General features: G+C 43.7%; 1 protein-coding gene across 2 annotated transcripts; it reads left to right on the forward strand.

Annotated features, from left to right (window-relative positions):
• Window positions 1-514: 514 nt before the first annotated feature.
• rgl1 (ral guanine nucleotide dissociation stimulator-like 1) lies at window positions 515-24459 on the forward strand. 2 transcript variants are annotated; one of them, XM_074668438.1, is made up of 18 exons: window positions 515-1050; window positions 15974-16084; window positions 17928-18136; window positions 18227-18301; window positions 18418-18608; window positions 18697-18821; window positions 18959-19174; window positions 19270-19373; window positions 19472-19556; window positions 19669-19758; window positions 20079-20165; window positions 20436-20468; window positions 20562-20683; window positions 21002-21091; window positions 21239-21422; window positions 21996-22247; window positions 22390-22504; window positions 22678-24459. In XM_074668438.1, exons 1-18 carry the CDS (start codon window positions 871-873, stop codon window positions 22863-22865), a joined length of 2457 nt encoding a protein of 818 aa, XP_074524539.1. In that variant the 5' UTR covers window positions 515-870; the 3' UTR covers window positions 22866-24459. The 2 variants fall into 2 exon arrangements, with proteins under 2 accessions (XP_074524539.1, XP_074524538.1); XM_074668437.1 differs by lacking the exon at window positions 515-1050 and adding an exon at window positions 13381-13633.
• The last annotated feature ends 2082 nt before the right edge of the window (window positions 24460-26541 follow it).

The raw sequence follows: 26541 nt of genomic DNA on the forward strand, positions 1-26541 counted from the left end.
ACAAACATCATATTATCATCTATTATCATCTAGTTTAATATCAAGGTAAAATCTCTTTCAGTTTACAGCAAAAAGTATGTGTATCACTTTTATTCGATTGAAATTGCTTCAACTCTTCAGGTAAGAAATCTCAAAAGAATCAAGGAATTTTAACCCGCTTCTCAGGAAAAGGATTATTGCACAATGTAGCAAAAGCAATGACTCAACACAGTGAGAATTAAGTGCTGGCTGATTTAATGAGGGTCATTTTTGGATTCAGCTGAACATTAAAAAGTTTTGAAGCAGTCATGGAAAATGTTGTCTATTGTTAGTACTTCTTAGAACCTCTTTCCTAACATCCTTCTCTCTATGATAGCTTTCCTGTCTTTCTCCCTTCACTCCACATTCTTCCACACTCTTTCCTCTGTGGGCAGTGTTTTTAAAAAAAGGAGAGGCGGGACACTGGGTCTTAACTCCTCCTCCTCCTCCTTCTCCTCCTGTGGCTGGGATGAATGTAGGGGGCAGGAAAGAGAGAAGGAGGGAGAAAGACAATAGACTTTAATCACTCATGTGGTTGTTGGCAAGCCAAGTTGCACGCACTTAGAGAGAGGAAAAGAAACAGAAGAGAGGTAGTTTGAAACTGTACAAGGAGAGAAAGAGGAAGAGAGGAGAGTGAGGGGACAAGAGTTATCACAAGTGACAGTTCTGAGGGAGGACAAGTCTAAAAACAAGTCAAGAGAGCAGGAGGTGAGAAAACATCTGGTAACCAAGACAGGAGGGCAGCTTAAATCTTCATCATCTCTATTCTCAACTCCTGAAGGCCTTCACATCCAGATTTCTTCATCCATTCTGCGCTCCAGACAGGGGTATGCCCTGGCTCCCGTGCAACCCATGCCGCTGATCCAGGCAGTCAGCATGATCTCCCAATACCCTCTGGCCACCCTTCTGCCCTGGCCAACTACTCCCTTCATCACCTGTCCCGACCTGGACTGCACCTTGCTGGAGGGAGAGGGCGGCGTCTACCTGCAGAGGTACCAGCCTCGCTCCCCAGAGAGCAGCCCTCGCCACTGGGTCAGTACACAGAAAACTCTCACATCTCTTATTTTAACAGGAGTTTGTTGTCATTTCAAGGAAGCACATGCAGGTACTCTTAGTCCTGCTAAACAGTCTGGCAGATGTTGGAGCGGCCTTCCTGTGCCTGCTGCTGCTGCTGTTAGGAGAGTGTGTGTGAGTGTCTGGCATGTTGTTCTGTGTCAAAGGTTCATTTGTAAAGATTCAAGGATGAGAATCAAGAAGAAAACAGAAGATGTTTGGAGGAATAAGATAACAAGCTGTGAGGTTGACTGTGTTTATGATTCTGACAAGGTCTGTTTGTTAGTGAATGTGAAGGTGAGTGTGAGGGAAAAATAGAGATTGTTTTTGCACATTCTGATGTGTTTGTGTTGGAGATTGGTGGGTATTTGATTACAGCTGAGTAAATCAGCAAATCTGAGGTTGTTTTGGACTTAGCAGCTGTGGCCTGTCTTACACTCACATCGACAGCTAACTGTGATCATTGTTCTTTAATAATATAATGCACAGTTTGTGTGGTATATCATCATCAACAGGTTATTAGTTATTGCTTTGTCATTTTCTTAAAATTTCGAATTTCAGTTCCTCTGTTTTGCCTTCAGTACATGAAATTTTATGCAACACGCTGTCACCTCATATAATGCAATAACTCCAACTAGACAGTAACCTTTAGCTGCACAGACAGGACAGCTGACCTCTTATGAAAGCCTGTAATTCACACTGTAACTACCGCTTATTGGTCACTGAGTGTGTGTGGTGTGTGTGTGTGTGAACACGGCTTTGCTGAGTGGTCAGAGTTCACAGAAAAGGCATGACTCACTGTACTTCAGAACCTAAACTCATGAACAACTTAAATATGTGTCAGCCCATTAATGGCCACGTTCAAAGCGTCGCTTACATTACACACACACTTAAGTATGTGTTTGCATTTTTGTTTATTTACCTTTGGGTTAATTGGCCTGTGAGGTCTCAGATTCCTCATAACAGGGTGATTACCAGTAATGCAGCCTCAGCTTATTCCAGCTTAGTTTCTGGTTAACTGTTTGCATGTGCGCACTTGTGGTATTGAGGCCATACTGGAAATATTTCTGGTGTTTACACTTGGCACGTTTGGATTTAATGAGTAGAGGTGCAGAGGTCAGAAAACCAGTCTGCTAAAGCATCTGTAAGCAAGACATTGAACTCCCACCTGCTCTAGGATCTACTGTATACTCAAATGTTGTTAATAACTAAGTGCAGTAATGATTCTTCTTATAGCATTTCTGATAGATATCAAGCAAACTATGGTATGTGTATATTCTCAGTCAGCATATCGGGGAATCCTCCTCCTTTCTTCCTGACATCCTGGGGTGATGTGTCCTTCCATCTAACAGCTCGGCTTCCTCCAATTGTTAGAGAAGCTAACAGACTGGAGGTTAGCTCACAGATGCTGACACTCTGTGAATACTAAAGAATAGCTACTGCAGCTCCGCTTACATCCATCTCCACGTGTCAGAACCTCATCCTAGAGACTGTTTTTGTACAATATTTGAGCTGTTATTGCACTCACTGCTTGGCATGACAGCAATAAGAGTGATTATAAAAAAAGCTTAGTGGCCTCAGTAAAGTTATATAAGAAAGAACAATGTGAGGTGAAAGGGAATCATGGGACTAAGTTTGTTTACAGGACTTGGAGAACTTAAGGTCTGATGTTGAAGCAAGAAAAAAGACGACATCAAGATGATCTAATATTTTTTTTTAGCAAGCTCGTACTGGCACAATATACTGAATCTCTCAGGTGCTCCTCACTCCACTGCTCCGAAGTAACCTGTTCCCTGCCAGTGTGAGGTTATGAAATCATGCTGGTCATAAAGGCGGTAACTGGCCCGATAATATGTCTGTGATCATGCTGCTTTGTTCTGACTGACAGGTCCAGAGTTCAGGTCAGAGATGAGGGAGGAGTGTTGAGTTGTCAGCTATTATCAGCAGTCCACTGAGGACGCAACAATGACCCTGCATAACTGCTCACTGAAGATGAAGAAAGTGACGGTGATGATTACTAAGGACAAAGTGATGTTGAAGTAAATGTCTCAAGTTGAATTTATCAAGTAGATGGTGCAAGTTATCATTACATGAAGCAAAAAAGGAACAGACTGTAAAAAAAATAACTAAGATGTAGGGGCCGTTTACACGACAACGGTTTTGGGGTTAATCGTACAACTTTGGTTGCGTTTCAGCCCCGTGTTTACACGGAAACGGTGTTTCAGCCGACCTACAACACAAACAGAGGCGTTTTCAGTGGAAACGATGATGTCACACTCCGCTCTTCACAAGCGCATACAACAGGACAACAGTACCGTTGTTTCGATTGTTGCGAACTACCGTGTTGTGCTTGTTTTGCTCAATCTACTGTATCTGCTGACTGTATTTAACAAAATAAGCATCTGTTGCTCCACTCTTGAATTTAGTATTCCCCAATACACCAGATGATCGGCTCAACTCTACTTCCCAAAAGCTGCTTCTGGACAAGACAGTTATAGCACCACCTGTTGGCATGGCATGCTTAATACAGCGTTTTCAGTCCCTCTGCGTTTCAGTGTAAACGCCGATTTTTTTCACTACGTTTCAGTGTTTTCAGATGAAACGTTGTCATGTAAATGGGGCCGTAGTCTCATACCCAACAGCTTCAACACATTTCTACATCAACTCAGCTAAGCCTCTAATGATGCAAATTTTATGTATGATTTTTTTTTGTCAAGAATAAACTAAAACACGTTTCTTACAAATTCAACACCTGTGAAGTGTGTATGAATAAATTATAAACTTTTTCATGAGAACTCTTTTTCTGAAAAAGACTTGAAACATGTTAAATTCCCCAATGTGTTCAAATTGGGTTCCCTGGCATTTTTAGCTAACCCCAAGTGGACACCTAAGGTACTGCAGTTTAGTACACTTCCTAGTTGGCTTTATTAATTTATTTTTGTTAACACCAAAGGTTGAGGTTTGGTTTGAACCCAGTTGCCCTTAAAAGTTAGCAACAGAGACTTACATCTTCTGGGTATCAGCATTGGCGTGGCGTGCTCTTAACCTCCTCTTATTTGGTCAGTGACATCTCATTGAGTCACAGGACGATCAATTTAAACTCCAGTGGAGAGAAAAATGTAAGCCACCAGCTCACACCAGTTTGGCCTTCAATACCCAGCAGAGCAGTTCAATAACCTCAGTGGGTCATTCGCTGGAAATGCAGAAGTGACTTAAAAAGAGGGAAAACAGGGACAAAGGAAGGGGGGCGGTTTTGATGATGTGCATGTTTTCCATTGAAAAAAAGCAAAGAAAGCTGAGTTAGCACTCCTCCTTCCTCTTTCTTGTCTTTTTGAGAAGTGCACGTTTCAAGCGGATGCTCTGTGACGCTGTGTGATGTTTCCATGTCCAGAGTTTACATCTGTTGCTTGTGTTGTGGTTTTTGTTGAGTGATTCATTCATGTTTCCGAGAAAAGTCTTCACCTTGAAACTGAAAAATTTATATAATTTTAATGAATTGAATTTGCAGTGAATGTCCAGGTACATAGATTTGAAAATGAATTGATATTCAGAAGGCTTAAGGAAAATATAAGACAAGTGGAGCACTGGGGTCATTGATTAACCCAATAAGCACCAACAATACAACACAGATTCGACTGACAGTATTCTGCCTCTGTCCCGTCATCTCTGTCCTTTCTTTTGTCTCTCATTGTGTAATTTTCAAACACTGGATTCATTCTTTCTCCAAAAATCCATTTTTCTGTCCCTTTTCTTCAGTTCTCCTCTTGAGATGTTGTTTACACACTAAGTGACCCTATAGCGTGTCAACTTGTCTCCGTGCCTGCGGCTGTGTCGGAGCTTCATATTGTGATTTTGGGCCTAATTAGGTCACACAATAGAACTGGTGTGAAAAGTCAATATTGTGGGTATTGTCCCTGTCACTCGAGTATCCAGCCCAGTGGGACAACCCCACGGGAGCTGCTCGCTCAACTGGGGCAGAAACTCATCATACCATATGGACATGGGTGTGTGTGTGTGTGTGTGTGTGTGTGTGTGTTTTATTTTAGGGATGGGTCAGAAGGAGGCAGGCAGCAATGTGTGCAGCTGAACCGTCTTTGATTTGGTTTTTATGGTAGCTTTAAACTGTGTGTGTGTGTGTGTGTGTGTGTGTGTGTGTGTGTGTGTGTGTGTGTGTGTGTGTGTGTGTGTGTGTGTGTGTGTGTGTGTGTGTGTGTGTGTGTGTGTGTGTGTAAGTGCCCCCTTCACACACCCACGCACACACACACACACACACACAAAGTCTTTCTTAAAGTTCTCTATTCCTTTTCCCGCTCAAGCAGGGTTTGCAGTATTAGCCTGGACGCATGACTGGGATCAAGCTGACATTGTGATGTGTGTATCAGTGTGTGTGTGTGTGTGTGTGTTAAGCAGGATGCTGCTGGGGGACGACAGTGTTTAATATGAGAGGTCAGCACTCACATATTCTCTATGTCAGCAGATAAGAGACTAAAACAGCTTCAGTAAGGTCCAACTCTTCAATAAAAAAAACAAAGAACAAAGAAATAAAATTGTTTTGCTCAAAAAAAGACATTTTGTAATGGGTTCAGTGCAACGGCAGGTGTAGTGACAATGTTGCACAGAATTTAATGCGGCCATATTATTTTGTGAGAGTAATTTAAGGTCAGCGTTGTTGCAATAGAAGTCTTGTTTTTGTGCTACAATAAACCGACTGCCTCTTTTTTTTTTAGCTGCTCTAAAGTGTTGTTATGTGCATCGCTTACGCAGTTTCATTTCCTACAACGCACATGCTTTCACACTTTGATGTATCAGAACAGATGTAGGCGGTAGTGCCAAGAATTAAAATAAGTGACAGAAATGAATCTGTCCTTTCTGTCAGGGATAATCTGTAAGGTGAAAACTGAAATAGCTGGATGGTAAAAGTGAGTGGGGTTTTGCACTTTCTGTGTTAAAAGTGTGGTTTGCGTGTGTCAGTCTGAGTTGTCACCAGCATGCGACCGGCTCCATTGATACTGCGTGTTGTTTTTGTTGCGTATGTGACAACTTGAGGGCTAGCATGTCCCTGTTGGGCAACAGATGGTGCATCTCTCATTAGCAGGAGGTCAGACAGACAACCGATCCAACCCAGACTGGTTCATTCAAGGCTTAGCAGGGCTTAGATCTAGTGGGGGTCAGATTTGAGGCCCCAGAAAGGGTGTGTGTGTGTGTGTGTGTGTGTGTGTGTGTGTTTGTGTGTATGTCTTCTCTTATTTACCCCCACAACCACTCTTTTTTAAAAGCAGAGACACCTACAAGCATCTCAACCACGGTTCAACTGACCCCCTATAAAGAGTGTTACAAGAAAAGAAAAAGCACATTGTCCCGTAGCTTAAACATGTCTTCACAGGAAAAAGATATGGTGGGTTTGTTGTTAATAAACTGTAAGCAGCTCCTCCTTGAAGTCTGTCTCAGTTTGCAGGGTCAGCTGTGTTTAATGTGAAGCATGCAGCAGCAGCAGCAGCAGGAGGAGGAGGAGGAGGAGGAGGAGGGGTGTCTGACAGTGGATCTGGACTTTACTGGAAACTAATGATGTCACCCATCCAGAGAAAGAGAGGCAGAGCTCAACAACAATAGATGTGAGTGGAGCAGAGACATGACATAAGACAGGAGCAGAGAGGAGAGGAGGGTTGTAGTATCTGAACAAAGGGGTTCAGTTCAAAGAAGAAGAGACAGAAAGAGGGAGAAAATGCAGCTGTTGGTTATATAAGAGAAGTCCTTGCATGTCCTCATTGATGCTTCTACTGAGGACACAGACATTGATCTGTTGCCTTATTAAAGCACAATGAAATAAACAAATGCGCTTAATGGATGCATTGCCACTGCTCCACAGCTCTTAAATGTCAGATAAGAGCTACTTTTCTTCTCGTACTCTTTGGTTTTATTGAGTTACTGCAGATCCTCCTGACCCTGCACCATAAATCTTAAACCTTTGCTTTTGTAGCTCTGGCCTGCTCCAGCTCAAAAACCTCTGCTGACTCTGGATAAACACAGCGGTTTATGAACTCTGCCCTCTACTGGGCAGTATGCTCTGAAAACACAAACCCATCAACCGCAGACAAACATACTGAGAAAGGACTGCACAAATAGAGCACACGGTACGAATGTTCTGACACGTTCGGTTCAGATGTGGATGCAGGAAAGGATCCTCTCCTCTTGGTTTTGAAATCGACTCTCTGTGGAGAGAGTCTGGCTCCAGACACGGTTGATACTCCTCTGAGTGGATGAAATGACGTGTCTGCACGTTCTAGGAAGATAGCAGAGCGTCTCTTTCCAGTATGAAAAATCAGATGAGTCTTTCTTTGGAAGTGTGAGATGGTCTGGTTGCATCACGGCTGTCTCTCAGCCAGTATGGTTCCTCTCACTCTCTGACTGTACTGTGAACACTCACACTCCCACTCTGTCTCTTCTTCTCACTGTCGAAGAGGAGATAATGTTCTTTGAAGTTAATCTCAGATGTGACCTACACTTTCTCTGATGGAGGGCCTTTCTTATCTTTGACGTAAACACTAAGATGATACACATGCTGCACAAGACCCCCACCCAAATACACATCTCTCTCTTATTTTTTTTTTTTTTTGTTCTGGGGATATTTTTTCTGCATATGGATCCCCCTTTCTCATCTCCTCTCCTCTCCTCTTTCTACCTATGGTGTATTAGTTGTATTTTATGACCATGCTCCGGGCCAGAGAGGCTCCCCCAGCCAGTCAGGTATGAGGACAGCAGGCTCGCTGGAGTCAGGAGGCTAGAGGCAGGAAGTGGGAGATTTCCTGGAATGTGCGTTTTTTCCCCACACTGGTGCAATAACAGTGTGAGTGGTGCTCCTCCTGTTTTTGTCCCCTCAATGTCTGTACTGTAGCTCCCTGTTCAGACGTCGTGGAACAGACTGAAGAGGATACTTGGTATGTTGTATAATAATAGCAGGAACTCATTATAACAAACTGGTGTGTTCTCAGGGGTTTTTCTAAGAGTTACTACGTCATTCGTCAAGTGAAAGGAAAACTTGCTATGAGGATTGACCTGGATTACATTGCAGGGAACCTAGAGCTGTATATATGAACTCTAATTGATGTAGGATCATGTACATTCATACTACAGGAACATCGCAGAAAACTGAAACAAGAACTTGGTCTCCTGATGTGAGAAAAACTCCTTACACCACTCCAGATCAGAATACGTAATAACAGATTTACTTATTTGCTTCATGAGATGAGCAGAAAAACGATGAGACTCAAGGAAATCAGTGCCTGCGCAGCAACAAATAGTCCCTAACCCAAACCTGTATAACCACAACTTCCTTCTTACTTCCTTTTTTTTTTTAGCAGATTATTCTAATGACTCATGACGTTGAGATAAATGAGCTTTAGAGATGTTGGCAGCAGAATTTTGTTACCTTTGGTCAGAGAAAAGGAAAGCTGTTTCCCTCTGTTTTCAGCCTTTAAGGCTTCTGTGCAGAGCCATTAGCTGGTTATGAAACAACTGAAATTAATGCTTATGCCTTGATACGACTGGGAACAACAGACCAGACCATCACCATCATCATCACAAGGACTGATTATTTCTATACCGGCCCCTGATAGCAGCTAGCGATAAGATTACTGTTACATCTTTTTATTAACTGTGTTATAAAATTAAGTATAAGTATGTGGTAAACCCTCTACCATCATAGAGGGCAGATACGAGTGTGGATGCTAAGTAGAAGTAACTCAGGTTAGCGTTAGAAACATAATGTTGGGTGGCTAATTTCTTGATCTCTTTGCCTCACACAGAGCATCATGAGCTATACACAGACTAATTTTGTCCTTATGCTTTAACTTTAGGTTTTCTCAGGTTAATTTTTGCGGTTCTCAAACAGGCACTTTGGCCCACTCTGTTTATTGATGCCAATGCTAACTGTGGCTATTTCTGCTTTGTGTTTCTTCATTACATCTTGGTCGCGATGACTTCACAGGTTTTTATTTTTCTTGAAACAAATTTTATGATCCGTCTGTCAATCTCTCGATCCATTTTCACCTGACTTGTGAACAAGACCCTAAGATACTTGAACTCCTCCAATTGGGGCAAAGACTCTCTCCCGACCTGGAGTGGGTAGACAACCCTTTCTCAACCGAGAACCATGGCTCCAGACTTAGAGGTGCTGATCTTCATCCCGGCTGCTTCACACTCCGCTGCAAACTGCCCAAATGCGAGCTGGAGGTCAGTGTTCGATGAGGTCACCAGGACCACATCATGTGCAAAAAGCAGAGATGGAATCCTGAGACCCCCGGCGTTGGCAGTGATACTAACGCTATACTGGTCTTTTGTGGTGAAGAGAGAGCTGAGCCAGAAGGCAAGGCTCTCAATTTACCCATCAATCTACGTTCTGACCTTTACCTGTGGCCATGAGCTGTGGGTAGTGACCGAAAGAACAAGATTGCAGATACAAGCGGCTGAAATGAGTTTCATCTGCAGGGTGTCTGGGCTCAACCTGAGGCCATATCCACACATAGCTGGGTATTTTCAAAAAAGAGTTTCGCCCACTCATTCGTTTAAAAAAATACTTTGTCCGCCGTTGAGTGCGGCTCAAAGCACGCCGAACCCATAATGGGCAGTGTTTTCCTGAAGTAAAACCCATGCCAGCCAATCAGAATGAGCCCCCGTCATTCAGCCGTGATGTTAGAGAACCGAAAACTCTGTAAACCTGTGTCCATACGAAACCATGAACCAGGAGTGTTCCAAAATTTTCACTTTGGCCGGAGTTTTTTTTTTTTTTTTTAATAGTTTTTAGTGACATAAAGCTGCGGTATCGTGTTGATGACAGGCGTTAATGTATAAAAATATGTGCCGTTTCACCTGGGAGAGGCTCGGAGTAGAGCCGCTGCTCCTCCGCATCAAGAGGAGCCAGATGAGGTGGTTTAGGCATCTGATGTGGATACCACCTGGTAACCGCTGCTGCCCCTATAACCCAGACCTGGATAAGCTGTGGAAAATGGAATTGAATTGAAAAAAATGTACGATTGGAATTCTGAAAAACTTCTTGGCAATCATTCATTGGATAGTTCTTGCATCCCTGGATAAGAGGTTTGGATTTGTCCACAGGGGGTGCCAAAATCAACACAACCCAAAAGATACTCTCAACAGCTCTAACATGGGTTAAGCTAATTAATTTCTGGGTCTGATTTACATTTAGTGGCGAGACAGAGAGCAGTATCTCTTCTTGTTTACAAATTATTGTGCGAGGTTAATGACAGTGCCTCCCATAATGGGAGGCACTGGGAATTTAGGCACTGAGCAACAGGGAATTTTTTTAAGCTTTGATGAAGTCTTTGGATATGACTTGGATTTTGAGCCATATCTAAAAACAGCTCTGACATTTACTAAAATATGACCCATTTGATAAATTCAAAGCCTTAATTGGTGATGTAGATACCTCTTTTGTTGGACCTGGTTTATTGGTTATGTTTTTTTTAAGTTTCACGTTATATGACCTAATCTGCTCATCCATTACTCGCGGCAGCAGCTATCACATTCGTCAGACGTTTTCTTTTGCACTGATATGACATCACTTGCGCTGTGAGACCAGCACTTGTGTCCCCAAGGGGCCGAGCAGGGAGCCATGCAGGGTCACAACCTTCCCACTACCACTCTAGGCTTCCCAGAGCTCCAAAGACACCGAGTGGACACCGGGGCAGCTCGGCCTGGGAACTGGAGCCCTGCCAGATTTACATCCTGATGAAAAGTCACCAAGAAGGAGCGCTGATAGAGCAGATAACCACACACGAAGGGAGAATGACGGAGACAAACGCTGGGCTTCCCTGAACTTTAGTGGACCCAGGCAAACTATCAAGGAGCAATGAAAACACAATTTGTGACCTTGTGTGTGTGGGTACATGTGTGTAAGTCTCTTTCTCTGCTTGAGTGCCCTTTCTCAATATGGTGTGTATGTGACGCTGGAGTGACAGGTTAGTGTTATGGGAGCCAGAGGATTGAGTCATCATGTCACATGTACAAACTCACTCACACACAGAATATTGAAAGCGGGCCACAACAGGTTTAGCTGTCTCTCCGTACAACAATAAGCGTCACAACCTCCCAGCTGTCTCCTGACTCTGAATCAGTAGTCCAGATATTTCATGGGCTCCAGATTGTATGAACCCATTATTTACAATTTTGATTCATGTTTGTGATACAAATTTGTACAAAAAGACCCCTCACAAAGCCTATACTTGATTCATATCTTCCCGTTTATTCACACAAGTGGGTAGTTTGAGTATGCGTGGAGAACAGAGTGGTCCATTCTTACACTCGGCCTATTCTCCTCTCCTCTCCTGCCCCTGACAATACACAGCACAGTGACAGCATCTACAGCCTTCCTTGTATTGTCCCACGCAGAGGCCTCAAGGCTGCAGCTGCTCCACGCAAGACATTCGTCATTCATAAATTTGTGTAATCTACAGATTAACGGCAATCTCAGGAGTCACTGCTGATGTAAACAGGTAGAAAACCAGGTCAGCAAACTCAGGAGAAAGTCTAAACATGAAGAGAAAAGCTGATGAAAACCTTGAATAAACTTTGGTTAATGGCTGAATGTGTTTTGTTGACAAAATCAATGTGGAGGTTTTGACTCATGCAGATTTGACTTCCTGCCCCAGCTTTCACAAACCAGAGCTCAGCTTAGTGACGGCAGTTTTAAAGTAACATATCCCTGTCAAAATGGTTTAAAGTTCCCATATTATGCTCCTTTTCTGAAGTTTAATATGGATCATTGATGTCTTCATGTAATGGTAATAACATGTTTTGGTGCAAAAAGCCAATAAATCAAGCACAGCAGCATTGTTTCCAGGCTCTCATAGCCCCTCTGTTCAGAACGCTCTGATTTAGTGGGCGTGACCTTCATATGTAAATAAGTCACTGCTGATACCGCCCCGCTCTTCCACGTCACTGAGAGCGGCGCCACGAGCTCCGAGTGCACAATGTTTAGAAAACAGTGAAGCTCGTTTACTGTAACATTACAGGCTAAAACAACAGGCTAACTGCAGCTACAGTTAGCATCCTGAAGCTAACACAGAGACAGGGGGGACACTGAGGAAAAGCTCCAACATCTGCTCCACAGCACACAGCATTTAAAATACTCACATTTCCAGGGTCTGAGGTTTGTTGGTGGATGGTTGGTAATGCGCCTGGATTCAGGACCAGTCTATTTGCTAGCCCTCTGTTGTACCGTCCAAAGTTGGAAAAGCAGTCGGCCGTGAAGTGTCTAACTCACACGCACATTTTACTGAGTGTAGCTGGCATATTTCCTTGATAAAAGAACTCCAGCCACTTAGTCTTTTCTTCTTCCGAGATGGGAAGCTTGTGCATGGAACTATCTGGCTGTTTACAGCCAAAAACAGAGCAGTGATGGCTCTTCAACTTTGGCATTCTCCTCCCAGCAGCAGGGAGGAGAGAGATTTCTCTCCGGCAGCAGGGAGGGGGGTTTGGGGTATCTGCTCTGGTGGACCAATCAGGTCAGACTTGCTCCTGATTGGTCAAAAAAGGGAATCGCTGACGTCGGCAAATCCCCCAAATCCAAACGGCTCGTTTTAGGTCAGGATTTTACATTCACAAGCACTACTAAGCACTACTGGACTGATGAAGTAAATTTGGCACATATTTAGTCTAAAAAGGCATTTTTACTGAAAATAAGACAAAAACACGTGGCAAGATTTTATTATTTTGCAGTGCAAAAGTTTGATAGAGCTCTTTTTAAAAGATCAACCATGTTTACAAGAGGTTACTGTGCATGTGACAGGCTTTACTCACCAGGCCTCTGTGGACAACTGTTGGCACAAGTTGCACTTTGGTTAATGATAGTGCAAGATTCAGCACATTGCTAAAAATGTAAAAATGCAAAGCGGTGCTCTACAGGATCTGGTCAAATGTGTTGTTGGGGTGTTAAAATACAGCAAACAACTTTTCTCCACGTTGACTAACAGAATGCAATAATTTTCTAAAGGTTTTAAAAAGTGTTCAGACTTCGGGATAAACGAGTCCAGTGCAAAATACTGATAAGAGGGAATTTAAACCCTTTAGTTCCCTGGAGAAACATCAGGCTTTAGATTGTATTTCATGTAAAACCAACAAAATCGTTGACTTCAATTAATTTCCCAAGAACGAGATTTATGACTTCTGCCGGTCCATGTATTGCGCAAACAGAAATCACAAGCCTGCGTCCTTGCGTCTGAGCGCACAGTGTTGTCACTCTGATGAAAGTCGGACAAAAAAAGAGGAGGAGGAGTTTTAACGGGACTGTTGTGAGTGCGAGTAGGAGGAGTTTGGTCATTCAGTAGAAGAAGGGAGAGCTCACTGACAGACAGAGGAGGAGGAATTGGAGTTTGAAGCGGGCTGACTCAAGAGTGTGTGGCGGAGGAGTTCTTTTATAGCGAGGTTTTGGAATTCATAAAAGGAACAAATCGTCTTCTTTCCTTGGTGGATTACTCCCGAGCTCTGATGCTGTCCCCGGATCATGAAAGAAACGCTCACCATGAAATTCGCCTGGAAAACTAAAATGGTAAATACCACAGCAAAGCTTAGAAACCCTGACATGCTTTTCCACACTGCGTACTATTGTCGAGTTTGTGGTTTTGAAGAGAGAGGGAGAGGGGGGAGAAAGAGGAGGAGGTGTTTGTAAGCTTGGGAAAGTAGCGGATAAAGGGGGGAGAAGAGGAGGAGGGGTGGGGGGACCAGTTGAACTGTGCATTTTAATTTGTTGTACTGCGCTTTTAATCCAGTTTAACCTATATGCACGGTGCGTAAAGATGTCGCGTCAACTTTGGGAACGATGCGAAGGGAATGGGGGAGGATAAAAGAAAAATCCCCTCCTGACTCTGCCAGAATATGATCGCGATCCGCTAGTTCTCCCCTCCCTGATGGTGGATATGAAAACTTTTGTTTGGGGGCCTGCAGCGAAACAGATAGGAACAATTGGCGTGGCCCCGGGGCCATCGGTGTGTCTGCACGGGTCCCAGCTGCGTGCAGGCGTGGGAAACACAAAAGCAAACACATCAAGCGCCAAAGACTTAACACAACTGTTGTAGTTATCTTCTGAGTATTGTTTCACACACAGCTGATGGGCTGATAGGCAGATTAGCTTTATTTGAGCAGAGATAGAGCACTATTTGCCTCTACTTAGGGTCCTCCCTGCGCACTTTTTGACAACTAGTGATGTATCCAATTTAGTGCAGACAGTAAACAACTCATGTCTTGTTTACATCATACCCATGGTTATTTAATTCTCTCCACTCTCTGTAAACTCACTCCTATCTTCTGGCGTCTAAACAGAAATCTCATAGTGACAGTCTGTTTTTGGTTTCCATTTTTATGCAAGCTCATGAAACTTTGTCCCTCAGTAAGCCCTCAACATGGTGCACAGAGCTGGCAGATTCTTCTTTTTTTTTCTGAAACCCAGCTCTGAAAAACATCTCCAGCCCTGTGGCTGACAAAAAGCAGGCTGTGTGTGCAGACTGTGAACTCAGCAGCCCGGGCCGGCCAGCACAGAGACCTCCCGCTATTGTTTTGGGAGTGTGTGGACTGCATGACTCATGCAGTGATGTATTTATCTGTGACTGGGCCAGCCATCCAGCCAGCTACAGAGAGGGCGAGAGGCTGAGGGAGAGATGAACTTATGGGTCGCTGACCTTGTGACAAGATGCTGAACAGGGTAGGGACCAGGCATGGAGACATATTTTAGATGAATGCTGCAGAAACAGCTCAGACATGCATCATAGCTTCATCTAAGAGAGCCACTTAAACTTTTTTCCTTGCTCCTCCTCTCGCTTCTTTCTGCCTTTGTGTTTCTCGGTTTGGGTTTTCTTTTCTTCCTTTTCAGCATCACATGTTTCTGTTCGTTTCCAAACGCAGCTCAGTCACGGCCGAGCGCCTCCAGCTTCCAGGACTGTCCACTTAGACCGTTAATGGCGGCTTTGACCCTTGACCTCCTTTCTAGCAGCCCTTCTGTTTGGGGGAATACAGCGTGAGCGCTGCCAACGAGCTGTTTAAATGAAAGTGGGGACAAGTGAGAGTGATTTTGGCTGATGCAGCTTGAGCGTATAAGTGAATGTGTGAAGACTTGGCCATAACACTGCATGCCTGGTGTTTATATTTGCCCTCCTCTCCTCCTCCTCCTCCCTTTGCTGTCTGTCCCTCTGTTTTTGTCTTCATATGTTGATGCCTCAGCGTACTCTTAGTTTAAATTCTCTTTTCTTCCTCTGTTTGCTTCTCCTGCTCGATTTAAAACCAAAGACAGACATGACACAAATGCAGCACGATGTGCACTAATCTATTCAGTCTCTGAAGACTCAGGTTTGTGATCAAACTCTCCTGGCTCGTAAAGTTACACAGTCCAGCTGACAAAGAGGAGTGCTGCAAATGTTCAGTTTTATTATGCTGGAGCTTGTTTTCAGAGACTTCATCCATTCTGGCTCTTATCTTCAGGAAAGTCTTCCAGCGCTGACTTCAGATGCAGAGAGAGGCTGGGACAGGGTGAGGGAGATGGATAGGGGAATAAAAGAGGGAGTAAAAGACAGGGAGGGAGGCCTGGCAGGCTGCAGATGTGGGGGTTGGGGAGTCTGTCAGTCTTGATGTTGTCCTGCGCTTAGGTTGTGTTTTTAAAGAATCTAAGAGCCGTAGTTTTGTTTCTTTGTCTTGATTGTTGTTTGTTCCCTAACTTTGTAATGAGGGGATTCCAAAAATGTATTTTGTGAACCAGTTGCACTCAATACTTGTTGGGAAACTTGTTGATTCCCCCTGCAGTCTGCCGTCATTAACAGGATACTGTTATATCCTTCTAGCCTAAATGCAGCTCCTCTCTCCTTTTTATGTCTCCTCTAACATCCATTCTCTTCTCTTTCAGAGCTCGGTGCAGGACTGGGGGGAGGAAGTTGAGGAAGGAGCCATTTACAACGTGACGCTGAAGAGGGTGCAGATCCAGCAGGCTGCCAACAAGGGAGCAAGATGGCTCGGGGTGAGTGTGCACGTCTGATGTCTTTCACTGTGACAGATTTAAGACTGACAAAGCTCCTGTGAAGAAAGGAGAAGTCAAACTCAGCTTGGAGCGCTATTCTTTTTCCACTTTCTCAACCTGTTGGTGTGTTGTTGTTTTTTTAACCAAAAGTGGAAAAGCTTCTTCTGTGGAATTTATCAGAGGAGTATTTGTAAAAGCAGTCCAGCTGGCTGTGTGGAAACTGCTGAGCTTCCAAACCTAAAATCTAATCCCTTTTGTCTAAAGCACACGCTGTCTTTCTGATGTTGGGCGTCTCTGCGTTGTGCTGCACCGGGGCGGTTGTTTTAACATTTTAACCATAAATCTCCATGTTCAGATAACACCTTTGAGTTGAAAACCAACAGTTTCCCCAGACTGGGACTGTTTAGCCAAAGCATGTGATTTCCTGACTTCGCCAGCCGCCAACAAAACTGCTCGCTCCCCCTTCGCAGCAGTGTTTCACAAAACGCTGGTATGACAAAACAAAAAAGGGGTTTAAAGGCTTTTCCTTGAGTTGTGCATTTTTTCACTGCGCATGAGGCAGTACTGTTTCCTCCTCTGAGCTGTTTATATCAGCATAATGAGATGTTTTACACTATATTAGCAGGCTTCACAGACAAGCCATTAACGGACATTATCCTGCTTTCTTCTTGTGTGTTTTCCTCAGTAACATCTAAAGAACACATGAAACCAGCAAAACAGAAGTTGCAAGTCAGATATACAGGGTTTCCCCTTTTTTTTTCAAAGAAAAGTCAGGGTCTGATGTTGTTGTTGGTACGGGTATAACTGTCACTCTGTGCATGAAGTGGGGGATGGGTTTTGGTGAACAAAAAAGGACAGAAAACAGCGCTGAGGCTTTAAAAGTGTATTGATATATTGACAGCTGCATGAGCAGCAAACTGTATTCAAGTTAATTAAAGCAGCATGGCAACTCTGTACACTGCTGTCTATTGAGGAGACAGAATGGAGCTCGATCCCTATTGAGACATGAGTGTATTTACAGCGAACAGTCAACTGATAGTGAATAATGGCAATTATTTCACTGAGACTTGGGCCTATAATCATGAACTGTGTACACAGTGTGTGTAGTAGCTGCTGCACATTCAGTGTGTGCTCTGTTTAGTGTAAATTATAAATCGGGGTCCGTGTGACCGTGGATCGAGTCACTTCTCACAGATAAAAAGTGGTATTTTTCCATGTTGTTATCAGAAAGTAGAGGCGGGAGAACTTGGCCCTGCTGCTGCTGCTGCTGTCCTCCTCTCCGTCTGGGGGGATGGACGCAGAGGCAGGAGGGGCCTGTTGTGATTAAAAGCAGATTGGAGTGTTTCCTGTTGTAGTGCACTAACTTCACCAAGGTCTCTCTTCTCCCTTGTGTTTGTGCCACCTCTTCTCCTGCCTGTTTTCTACCCTGACGCTCCACTTCCATGAGGACACACAATAGTCGGACACGTCTGGGGAAATCATTAATAAATATAGAACTTGATTGTCCTCCAAGCTCCTCCTCTTCCTCTTATCACTTTGTCCACACTTCACCCAGTCATTTTGAATTAGCAAACGATACTGCTAAACTTATGTAGGTCATTTTATGATTTACTGCTCTGTAATTAACCTGGTGGATAACAACCAAAACATTTTAAATCCAGGAATATTCCTGTGTTGATGTGGACCCAGAGCCAAAGGAAAGCTTTGGAAGCACCTGCCAAATAAGAACAATACATAACTGCACCCCTCGGCTCAGTTCCCACTGGTTTAAATGTGTATAATAATAAGTGTGTGTGTGTGTGTGTGTGTGTGTGTGTGTGTGTGTGTGTGTGTGTGTGTTCAGGCAGAGGGCGATCGTCTGCCTCCAGGCCACACAGTGAGCCAGCTGGAGACCTGCAAAATCCGAAGCATCCGGGCTGGAACGTTGGAGCGTCTGGTGGAGACGTTACTAACAGCGTTCGGAGACAACGACCTCACCTACACCTCCATCTTCCTGTCCACCTACAGAGCCTTCACCAGCACGCAGACTGTACTGCAGCTGCTGCTTGACAGGTAGAGATGGAGTCAAGTGTTGCATGAAAGAAAGTAGTAAATACAGGATTTATTTGTTTTTAAAACTCACTCTATAATTTTCCGTTGCAGGTATGGCTGTATGGAAGAAAATGAGCCAGAAACAGGAAGATGCCAAAGTTCTGAAACCAACGGAGAAATAAGGATGTAAGTAACCTCATGTTCATGTAGCATATGTAGTCTTTAGTCGCTCTCAAACAGAAGTCCTTCTATTACTTCCAGCTCTTCTAAAACTATCAGTCTTTCTCCTGCTGTCTCCACAGTGCCTTAGCCTCCATCCTGCGCGCCTGGCTGGACCAGTGTCCTGAAGACTTCCAGGAGCCTCCTGACTACCCCTGCCTCCACAGGCTGATGGACTACCTGCGTAGGACTCTGCCCGGCTCAGAGGCTCTCAGGCGAGCAGAGGGTCTGCTCGAGCAGCTGCAGAGTCAGGCGAATATGGATGAAACTGATGGTGATTAACAAACTATCATTTTCTTCTATTTCTCATTCTTTGTTGTTTCAAAGGATGTCACAGTTAATCTGTGGTGGTGTTCTTTCAGCTGGTTTTCAAGGCAACAGCTCCTTTTGCCTCGGGGAGGAGGAGGAAGTTGAGATAGAGCTCCAAGAGGACTTCCTGTCTTTTGATGCAGACCTGGTGGCGGAGCAGTTGACCTACATGGATGCAGTAAGTGGACGGAAACAAAGTGGAAACCGGGCTTCATTTGGGATGTGTTGGGTTGGAGCGGGAGGTTGCTCAGGCTACCTTCCTGTCAGGTTTTTTTAATGTTGTTATGCTAACCTTAACCTGTTTTTCTTCTCCAGCTCCTATTCAAAAAGGTGGTACCCCACCACTGTCTGGGCTCTATCTGGTCCCAGAGGGATAAGAAGCACAACAAGCACAGTGCCCCGACTATCCGTGCCACTATCACACAGTTTAATGCTGTGGCAGCCTGCGTGGTCAGCACAGTGCTGAAGCACAGACAGATCAGGCCGCACGTCAGGGCGCGGGTCATCCAGCGCTGGATAGACATTGCTCAGGTTGTCAGAAATGCAAAGACACAAAAGTTAATCCTCAAAACTTTCTCAAAGTTTCCAATTGAATGACGGTCTTTGTGTCAATGGTCTCTCAACAGGAATGTCGGATACGCAAGAACTTCTCCTCTCTGCGAGCCATCGTTTCAGCCTTGCAGTCCAACCCTCTGTACAGGCTGAAAAGGGCCTGGGCCTGCGTGCACAAGTAAGAATCTTAATTTATCTTGTTTAAAGATATTCACCAGATAATCAATCTTGTCTGCTGATAACCATTTAGCTAACGTGAGTCTTTGCTTGGCACAGAGACAGCATGCAGATGTTTGAAGAACTGTCAGACATTTTCTCAGACCACAACAACTACCTGACCAGCAGAGAGCTCCTCATGAGGGTCAGTGTCTTTGATATTTTAATCTAAATCCTGAAAACCGTCCTTTGAAATATCCAGGGTAAAGAATCTGGAGGCCTAAATCTTTTTTTTTTTGTGTGTTTTCCTCCTTCAGGAAGGCACTTCAAAGTTTGCCAGTCTGGAGAGTTGTGCTAAAGAGCACCAGAAACGCACACACAAGAGACTCCAGCTGCAGAAGGAAATGGTAAGACAAAGGCTTCAAACCTGAAAAAAAACGTCATCTTTTCTTGAGAATGCTGTGTAACTTTAAATAACACATGCCTCTAAAGCAGTGTGCTGTAAAGTGAGTTCTGGGCTCCACAGTGTGATGGAGCCACATGCTTAGCTTTGTTTACTCTGTGCACTATGTGTTGGACTTGCATTAAGCGTCTGTTGTACTTTACAAAACCAAACCAGAGATTCTGTAAACCATGAGCTCTCTGGCTTTTTATGTGGCATCCTTTAAATATTTATTCAAACTAAATGTGGTTTCAAGGGTTTGAAAATGTGTATTTCTCTCTTAAGGGAGCAATGCAAGGAACGATACCATACTTGGGGACTTTTCTGACAGACCTGACCATGCTGGACACAGCTCTGCCTGACCTGGTGGAGGTAAGAAAGTATCTGAAACACCTGCTGAATGTGTGTGTGTGTGTGTGTGTGGTTGAATGTTTGAGAGCATGTGTCTGCGAGTTTGCACAGCTCTGCAGATCTGAGAGTCGGTCTGTGTTACCGCTGTCAGAGAGCAGGGTGTAACTTTCCATGAGTGTGTGAGGAATTTGGTTGGTCCATTTTCGGAGTGGTCCACCTAATGCTGTTTGTCTAAGCAGCTGGTATGTGATGTACCAGGGTCTGACAGCGTTCTCTTTGTGTCCTCCGCAGGGTGGTCTGATCAACTTTGAGAAGAGACGAAGGGTAAGCCCCCCGCTGACACGATTAAAACCTTACAATTTTCACATGACGCCGTTTGAAGTGAAGCACATCTAATGATGGAAAATTTCCCCGCAGGAGTTTGAGGTGATCGCTCAGATCAAGTTGCTTCAGTCGGCCTGTAACAGCTACTGTTTGTCTCCAGAGCCAGCGTTTCTGCGCTGGTTTAAGAGCCAGCCTCAGCTCAGTGAGGAGGAGAGGTAATACTGCTTTCTAATCCTACCGTTATCCATTAGATAAGAAGCAAATTAGAGCATGAGGTCATGCTCTATTGGACCCTTTGTTCACACAAAAGAAGCTTCTTTCCACTCTTTCCTCTAAGCTTTCCCTGCTGTTCTTCTGCCATGTCTTCACTCCCTACTGATCTATTGTACTTGTTGTTTTTGCTCTGTGGCACCTCTTTTCTTCCTCCTTCTCTTGTCTTCTTTCATTTTCTCTTTTCCTCTGTTCTTCTTAAGTTTTATTGCTCTGCCATGTTTTGGTAATCTATGTTAAGGTTTTATTGTCCTCTTTTGCAGCTATGCTTTATCCTGTGAGATTGAAGGTCTTGGCGACAGCAGCCCAACCTCACCCAAACCTCGAAAAAGCATGGTGAAGAGACTCAGCCAGTGAGTACACTAAGGCTTTAATATAATCTAATAGAGGATGGTTGGGCTCCAACAGTCTTAAACTAAGTGTTTCTCTTATTTGTGCCCTGAGTTGCCATGACCTATTTTTATTTTATTATCTAATAACCCACTTCCTTTATTTTCCAGTCTGTTTCTTGGAACTGACAGCAGTGCAGCCAGTTCACCAGTCAGAGAGACGCCACGGTCGCCCCCTACTGGCAGCTCAGGGGAGAGCATGGACTCAGTCAGCGTGTCCTCCAGTGACTCCAGCAGCCCGTCAGACAGTGAGGGCCTCACCCCCACACACAGCTCAGACTCTGCGCACAACAAGGTGTGTTAATAAACCTGGGCCATTGAATGACTTGAAAATGATATGAGCGCGAGATCTTTTAGAACTTTGTTGAAACAGAAAGTCCTTCTCCAAGTTCTCAATCTGTGCTTGAAGGGGCTCAAAGGGTTAAATTAAAGATTTATGGTTTTACTCTTTGCCCATTGTTTTAACATAACTGATACATACAGACTACAAATAAATGTCTATTTTTAAAAATAATGCCCAGATGTGTCTTATAATCCTCATTTTTGACAACACTGAACTCAAGGGATTTTTGTTTATTCTTGTCTTTTTGGTAAAAAGGTAATGCACCCTGTTGTTTGGATCTCTTACCTTTCAATAATTGCCACAGTCTGTTAATTTACTTTATTAGAGACCAAACTCTACTGACATTGCTATTCTATTTATCTACTGTGTGCTGTGTGAGCGTCTTTCTGTACCACCACTTTCAGTTTTATTTCGAGCTTCAGGTTTCTTCTAATAAATAATCAAACAATGATTTGTGCGTTTGTTTTATTTAAAACCTCTCATTCTTCTTCTCTGTATCTGATCTTGTCTTTAATGTGTCCTCAGCTATCTGAATCCTCCTCGTGTACTTCCCTCCACTCCATGGACACCAGCTCGTCCACAGCCAGTGTCTCCACGACCTCTGCGTCTCCCTCTCATTCTGGACCCCCCTGCACCCACAGGCGCTCCATCTCCCTCACAGCTATGTCACCCTGCTCCCCCAGTCAGACCCCGGCTTATAACACCCAGGCACAGGACGCGTGCATCATCAGAGTCAGCCTGGAGCAGGGCAACGGGAACCTCTACAAGAGCATACTGGTAAATAATAAATGTATTTGTATTCATGTGCAAGAAAAAAAACAGTTTTCATTTTTCTGTATTGATACATTCTTTGAAAAATCCTCTGATGTGTGATTACGTTACAATTTCATATTTATCTTTATGTGTGTTTTCCCTGTAGTTAACCAATCAAGACAAGACCCCAGCTGTAATTTCCAGAGCCATGGCAAAGCACAACCTGGAGACTGAGCCAGAGGAGGGATATGAGCTGGTACAAGTCATTTCTGATGACAGAGGTAAAGATTCATGCCTTTAATTTCAAATTTCTCATTTTCAAAGGATTACAAAAAGTAATGAATACATGAAGCAGAAACCATTGCAGCTGAAGTCAAACAGCACCATCACTGTCGACATTAAACTTTGCTTTTGTTCACCTTTGTTTTCTCTCTCCTCCCGTCTCTTCCTTCAGAGCTCGTGATCCCAGACAACGCTAATGTCTTCTACGCCATGAACACCTCAGCTAACTTTGACTTCCTGCTGCGGGTGAGGGGCTCAGCGGGTCGGACGGTGCAGCTCAGAAGCCGGTGTAGCTCTACACTCCCTCGCACACAGCATCGCACCAGCCTGTCGCTCAGACTCAGCAAAGTCACACTGTGACCCTGACCTGCAGGGACCTCGCTGTTTTGCCCTTAAACCACTAACCCAGGACAGTACAGGGCGTGGACTGGAGTGGTTTGAAGAAGAGGAGGATGGATGGAGCGCTTGTGGATGTGGATGAGTTCACAGACTCTTGAGGAGCTCATCCTGGACTGTGCCATCCTTTCTTCTGCTCTTCAGCCCTTTATTTTGCCTTAACATCAAACAAGGACGTGTAGTGTGACTGCTGTGCCAGTGGGACTCAGCTTTTGAGTCGTGATACCTGTTACAGAGTGAAACAGTGACTCCCTGTGGCCTCAGCTCTTTACTACAGGTTTTTTGCACATGTTTTGGGAGCGGCCAAACTCCTGACCTCCATCAGTATTCTGAAATGAAATGAACTTCCTCTGTTGTCCTGTGATGTCTGTGTAGCTGAATATTTGACTTTGTGTGATGAATGCAGAAAGAGGAGATTAATGGAAGGAAGATTGGACCGCGCTTTAAGTCCTGTTGCCTTTATTCACAAATGAGTGGACCTGTGACAGTGTTCTGGATGATATTAATTTATGATTGACAGGAGCTGTGATGTTATTATATTCCCTAGTCGGACGTGTTTAGCTGTGTTCAACCCCTCTCATATTGTGAGCTGTGTGACGAATGCTGCGTGCGTTCTGATTGGTTCTTTAACTTGGTTTTAACAAGTCCTCGTCAAAGTTTGAAACAGCCTTACTGACCCTATCTTAAGGGTGCAAAGATGACTTTTGTGCTGCTTTCTATCCCGTGAAAAAACTCACCCTCACATCCTTGCATCTTCAGCATGTATTGGAAAAAAGAAGTCATTAAGTGTAAAGAGGTGAGGAGAGGAGGGAGTGATTCCCTGAAAAGAAAGCACCATAAAAAGTCCCATACTGAAGCATACTTGTACTTCCTTGCCCTTCATTTTATGAACTGTAGAGTTGCACTTGTCCGTTGGTAGCAGATGCCAATGGGATGTGAATACAGAAGATTGAGCCAGCCGCTCCCTCTTCACTTAATGAATTATTATTCTTATTTGTGTCTGTAATTGTTGCTTTTTTTATATGTTTTTGTAACACAGTTCAGGCCAGAAATTGTGTGCCAGACTGGAGAACGATGAAGGACTTTTTAAAGTTCACGTTAACAAATTCAAGTGTCATAAAAAAATACAGATTTAACTGTGATACATTTGGAATAACTCACTTCACTTCATCACACATCAAAGCCAAGCAGCTCTTCGTGCAGTCAAGAGTTTGTCTCATGGGCTCACTCATCATCGCGAGCATCATCGCAGCAACACGTAACAGCAGATAAACACTCACAGAGACATTTTTTTTTCTTTCCACTCCTGCAGATCTTTCAGTGCCATACTAATGTGCCATTATGAAACGTTTGTGTAACTGGTTAATGTCCCGTTGCAGGTGTATTATTCCTCCAGGGAGAGCTGGTTCACTTATGATAATAACTCATTTGGTCTAATCATTTGTCTCCATGCAGCACTTCACTTCAGATGTCCTCATGAAATCACCCTCAGTCCCTGTTCTTCACTGCCAAAGACTTTTGCTCTACCTGAATAAATAAATTATTATCATTATTATGATGTGTGTGTGTCGTGTGTTTATGTTTCTCTCTTGTCTTTGAACCAACACTTTGATATCACAGGGATTAAAGTTAGTTGGTTAAAGTACTGTTATGATATTTTCTAAGTCCACTTCATAACTCGGCTTAAAGTGATCATATATTGACTGTGTGAAAGCATCTTTGTTCTTTAGAGGCAAACACTTCTGCACCACATCTTTTTACCCTTGTGTTTGTGATGGACAGCACGCTCTTTCCTGTTAGGACTGACATTATCAATAAAACGTCCAGAAGCTATTCTGGACAGAGCCCAAGTTATTTTGCTGAGTGGAAGACATTTGTGCTGACTTGAATGCAGTAGACACGACCTTCCTTTCCTCAACCTCAGCGTGCTGCGCTGGTCAAGCACTTTTCCAGGAATTCAGAGGCGAACATGCATTTTTGACATTCACAGGAATCAAATTAAGATATGAACCAAAATTTGGTAACACTTCAGTTTCATCGTGATACAGGAGACAACAAATGAGCAACTGAACCTGGAAGACACTTCCCTCATTTGCACAACTTTGTGAGTATCCAAGGATATACACTGATACCAGTATCAAGTCAAAACAAAACAAGATCTAATTCTGCATTAAACCAAATGGCCTCCATTTACAGTTAAACCCACAGTGCACACAATAGTGCACATTACAGCTGTCTACATGGGAGGGTGTCACAGTTGTGGGTCACGTGAACATATTTTGTATTCTATAACTTTTATTCTGTGTATATTTGCATGCTAAACGTCATATCATCAGATTATAAAATTATTCTCTTCAGTGCTCAATAAGCTTGGTCATTATGTGGGAACCCCAAACTCAGAGTCCTCATCCTCCAGGTCACAGGTCAAACTTGTCACTACATGGTGCTTATTATTTACTGCTCTCTCACTTCCTGTCTCTCTCTGCAGACCAGTCAAAGGGTCCGTGTTGACCTCTGTCCATCGCTGAAAGTACAAAGGACCAGGAGCACAACAGCCAGTTCAAAGTGTAGACCCAACCTCTTCAGATATAAGTTCATTCAAGCATCAGTTGGATGTGCCGGAAAGCCAAGTCCAATCATGGAGGTCCCATCTCACAACTTCCTGAACTTCAAGAATCTGCTGCGGAAATCTTGGTTCCAGATATGACAGCACACCTTTTTATAAGTTTCCACTCTGTGGGGCCTTTCAAAAGTTTATATACACTGCCCAGCTAAAACAAAAGTTGCCACCAAATAAAAGGTCACACACTCTTTGTCCGTTTCTTGTAATTTTTCTTCATCTTTTTTTTTGTAATCTTTGTATTTGGAGTGGATCATTACTTTGTTTGGCTCATTTGTTGGTCATGGACACCAAACTTTTTGTGGCTTCAGTGATACTTTTACTACTTTTTCTCCTGTGGTAGTCTGGAAAGCCTACATGTAACCATGGCTGCCTTGTTTACATATGAACCGAGCTGTTAGCTGCCTGTAGCATGTCAATGCTAACTGGTGTAAGGCCTAATGTCTCCCCACAAGGTGAGGAGAAGGAGGTGAGGACGACGTGCTGGTTCTTAGGTGTGAGCTAAGAAGTGACAACATGGACCTGTCCTTCCATCCATCGTTATTGGGAACGTAAGCTCTATCTCCAATAAGACGGACAAGCTAGCCGTGCTAACCCAGCAACAGAGGGAATACCAGAGGGCAGAGTAGCATCATGCTGTTCTCAGACATGGCTAATGGAGCAAACACCAGACACCAGGTGGAGGCTGGCTGAACTGGACAATGATGGACAAGCTGTCATCATCTATTTTCTTGTGGAGCTTTTTGCACTTTCTATACACTTTTTTTTACTTTTGTTTTCTTGATTGCTGCGGTGACTTCAATTTCGTTGTACTTGTTACAATGACAATAAAGTTCTATTCTATTCTATTCTATTCTAGATAGATAGATAGATAGATAGATAGATAGATAGATAGATAGATAGATAGATAGATAGATAGATAGATAGATAGATAGATAGATAGATAGATAGATAGATAGATACACACAAAGGAGTATAACATGCTATTCATCAGTGTGAGTGCACATGTTCTTCATTTCA

Source organism: Halichoeres trimaculatus, unplaced genomic scaffold (genome assembly GCF_033239565.1).
Source record: "Halichoeres trimaculatus isolate MK-OKI-2021-1 unplaced genomic scaffold, fHalTri1.1 fHalTri1_scaffold_4, whole genome shotgun sequence".
Taxonomy (NCBI): domain Eukaryota; kingdom Metazoa; phylum Chordata; class Actinopteri; order Labriformes; family Labridae; genus Halichoeres; species Halichoeres trimaculatus.

Excerpts from the sequence above, each read along its gene's own strand:
- rgl1 (XM_074668438.1), top strand. The coding sequence starts at position 871 with ATGCCGCTGATCCAGGCAGTCAGCATGATCTCCCAATACCCTCTGGCC. Across the intron at positions 18,302-18,417 it reads ACCAACGGAGAAATAAGGAT|TGCCTTAGCCTCCATCCTGC; the intron begins GTAAGTAACCTC and ends CTGTCTCCACAG. Across the intron at positions 18,609-18,696 it reads GAATATGGATGAAACTGATG|CTGGTTTTCAAGGCAACAGC; the intron begins GTGATTAACAAA and ends GTGTTCTTTCAG.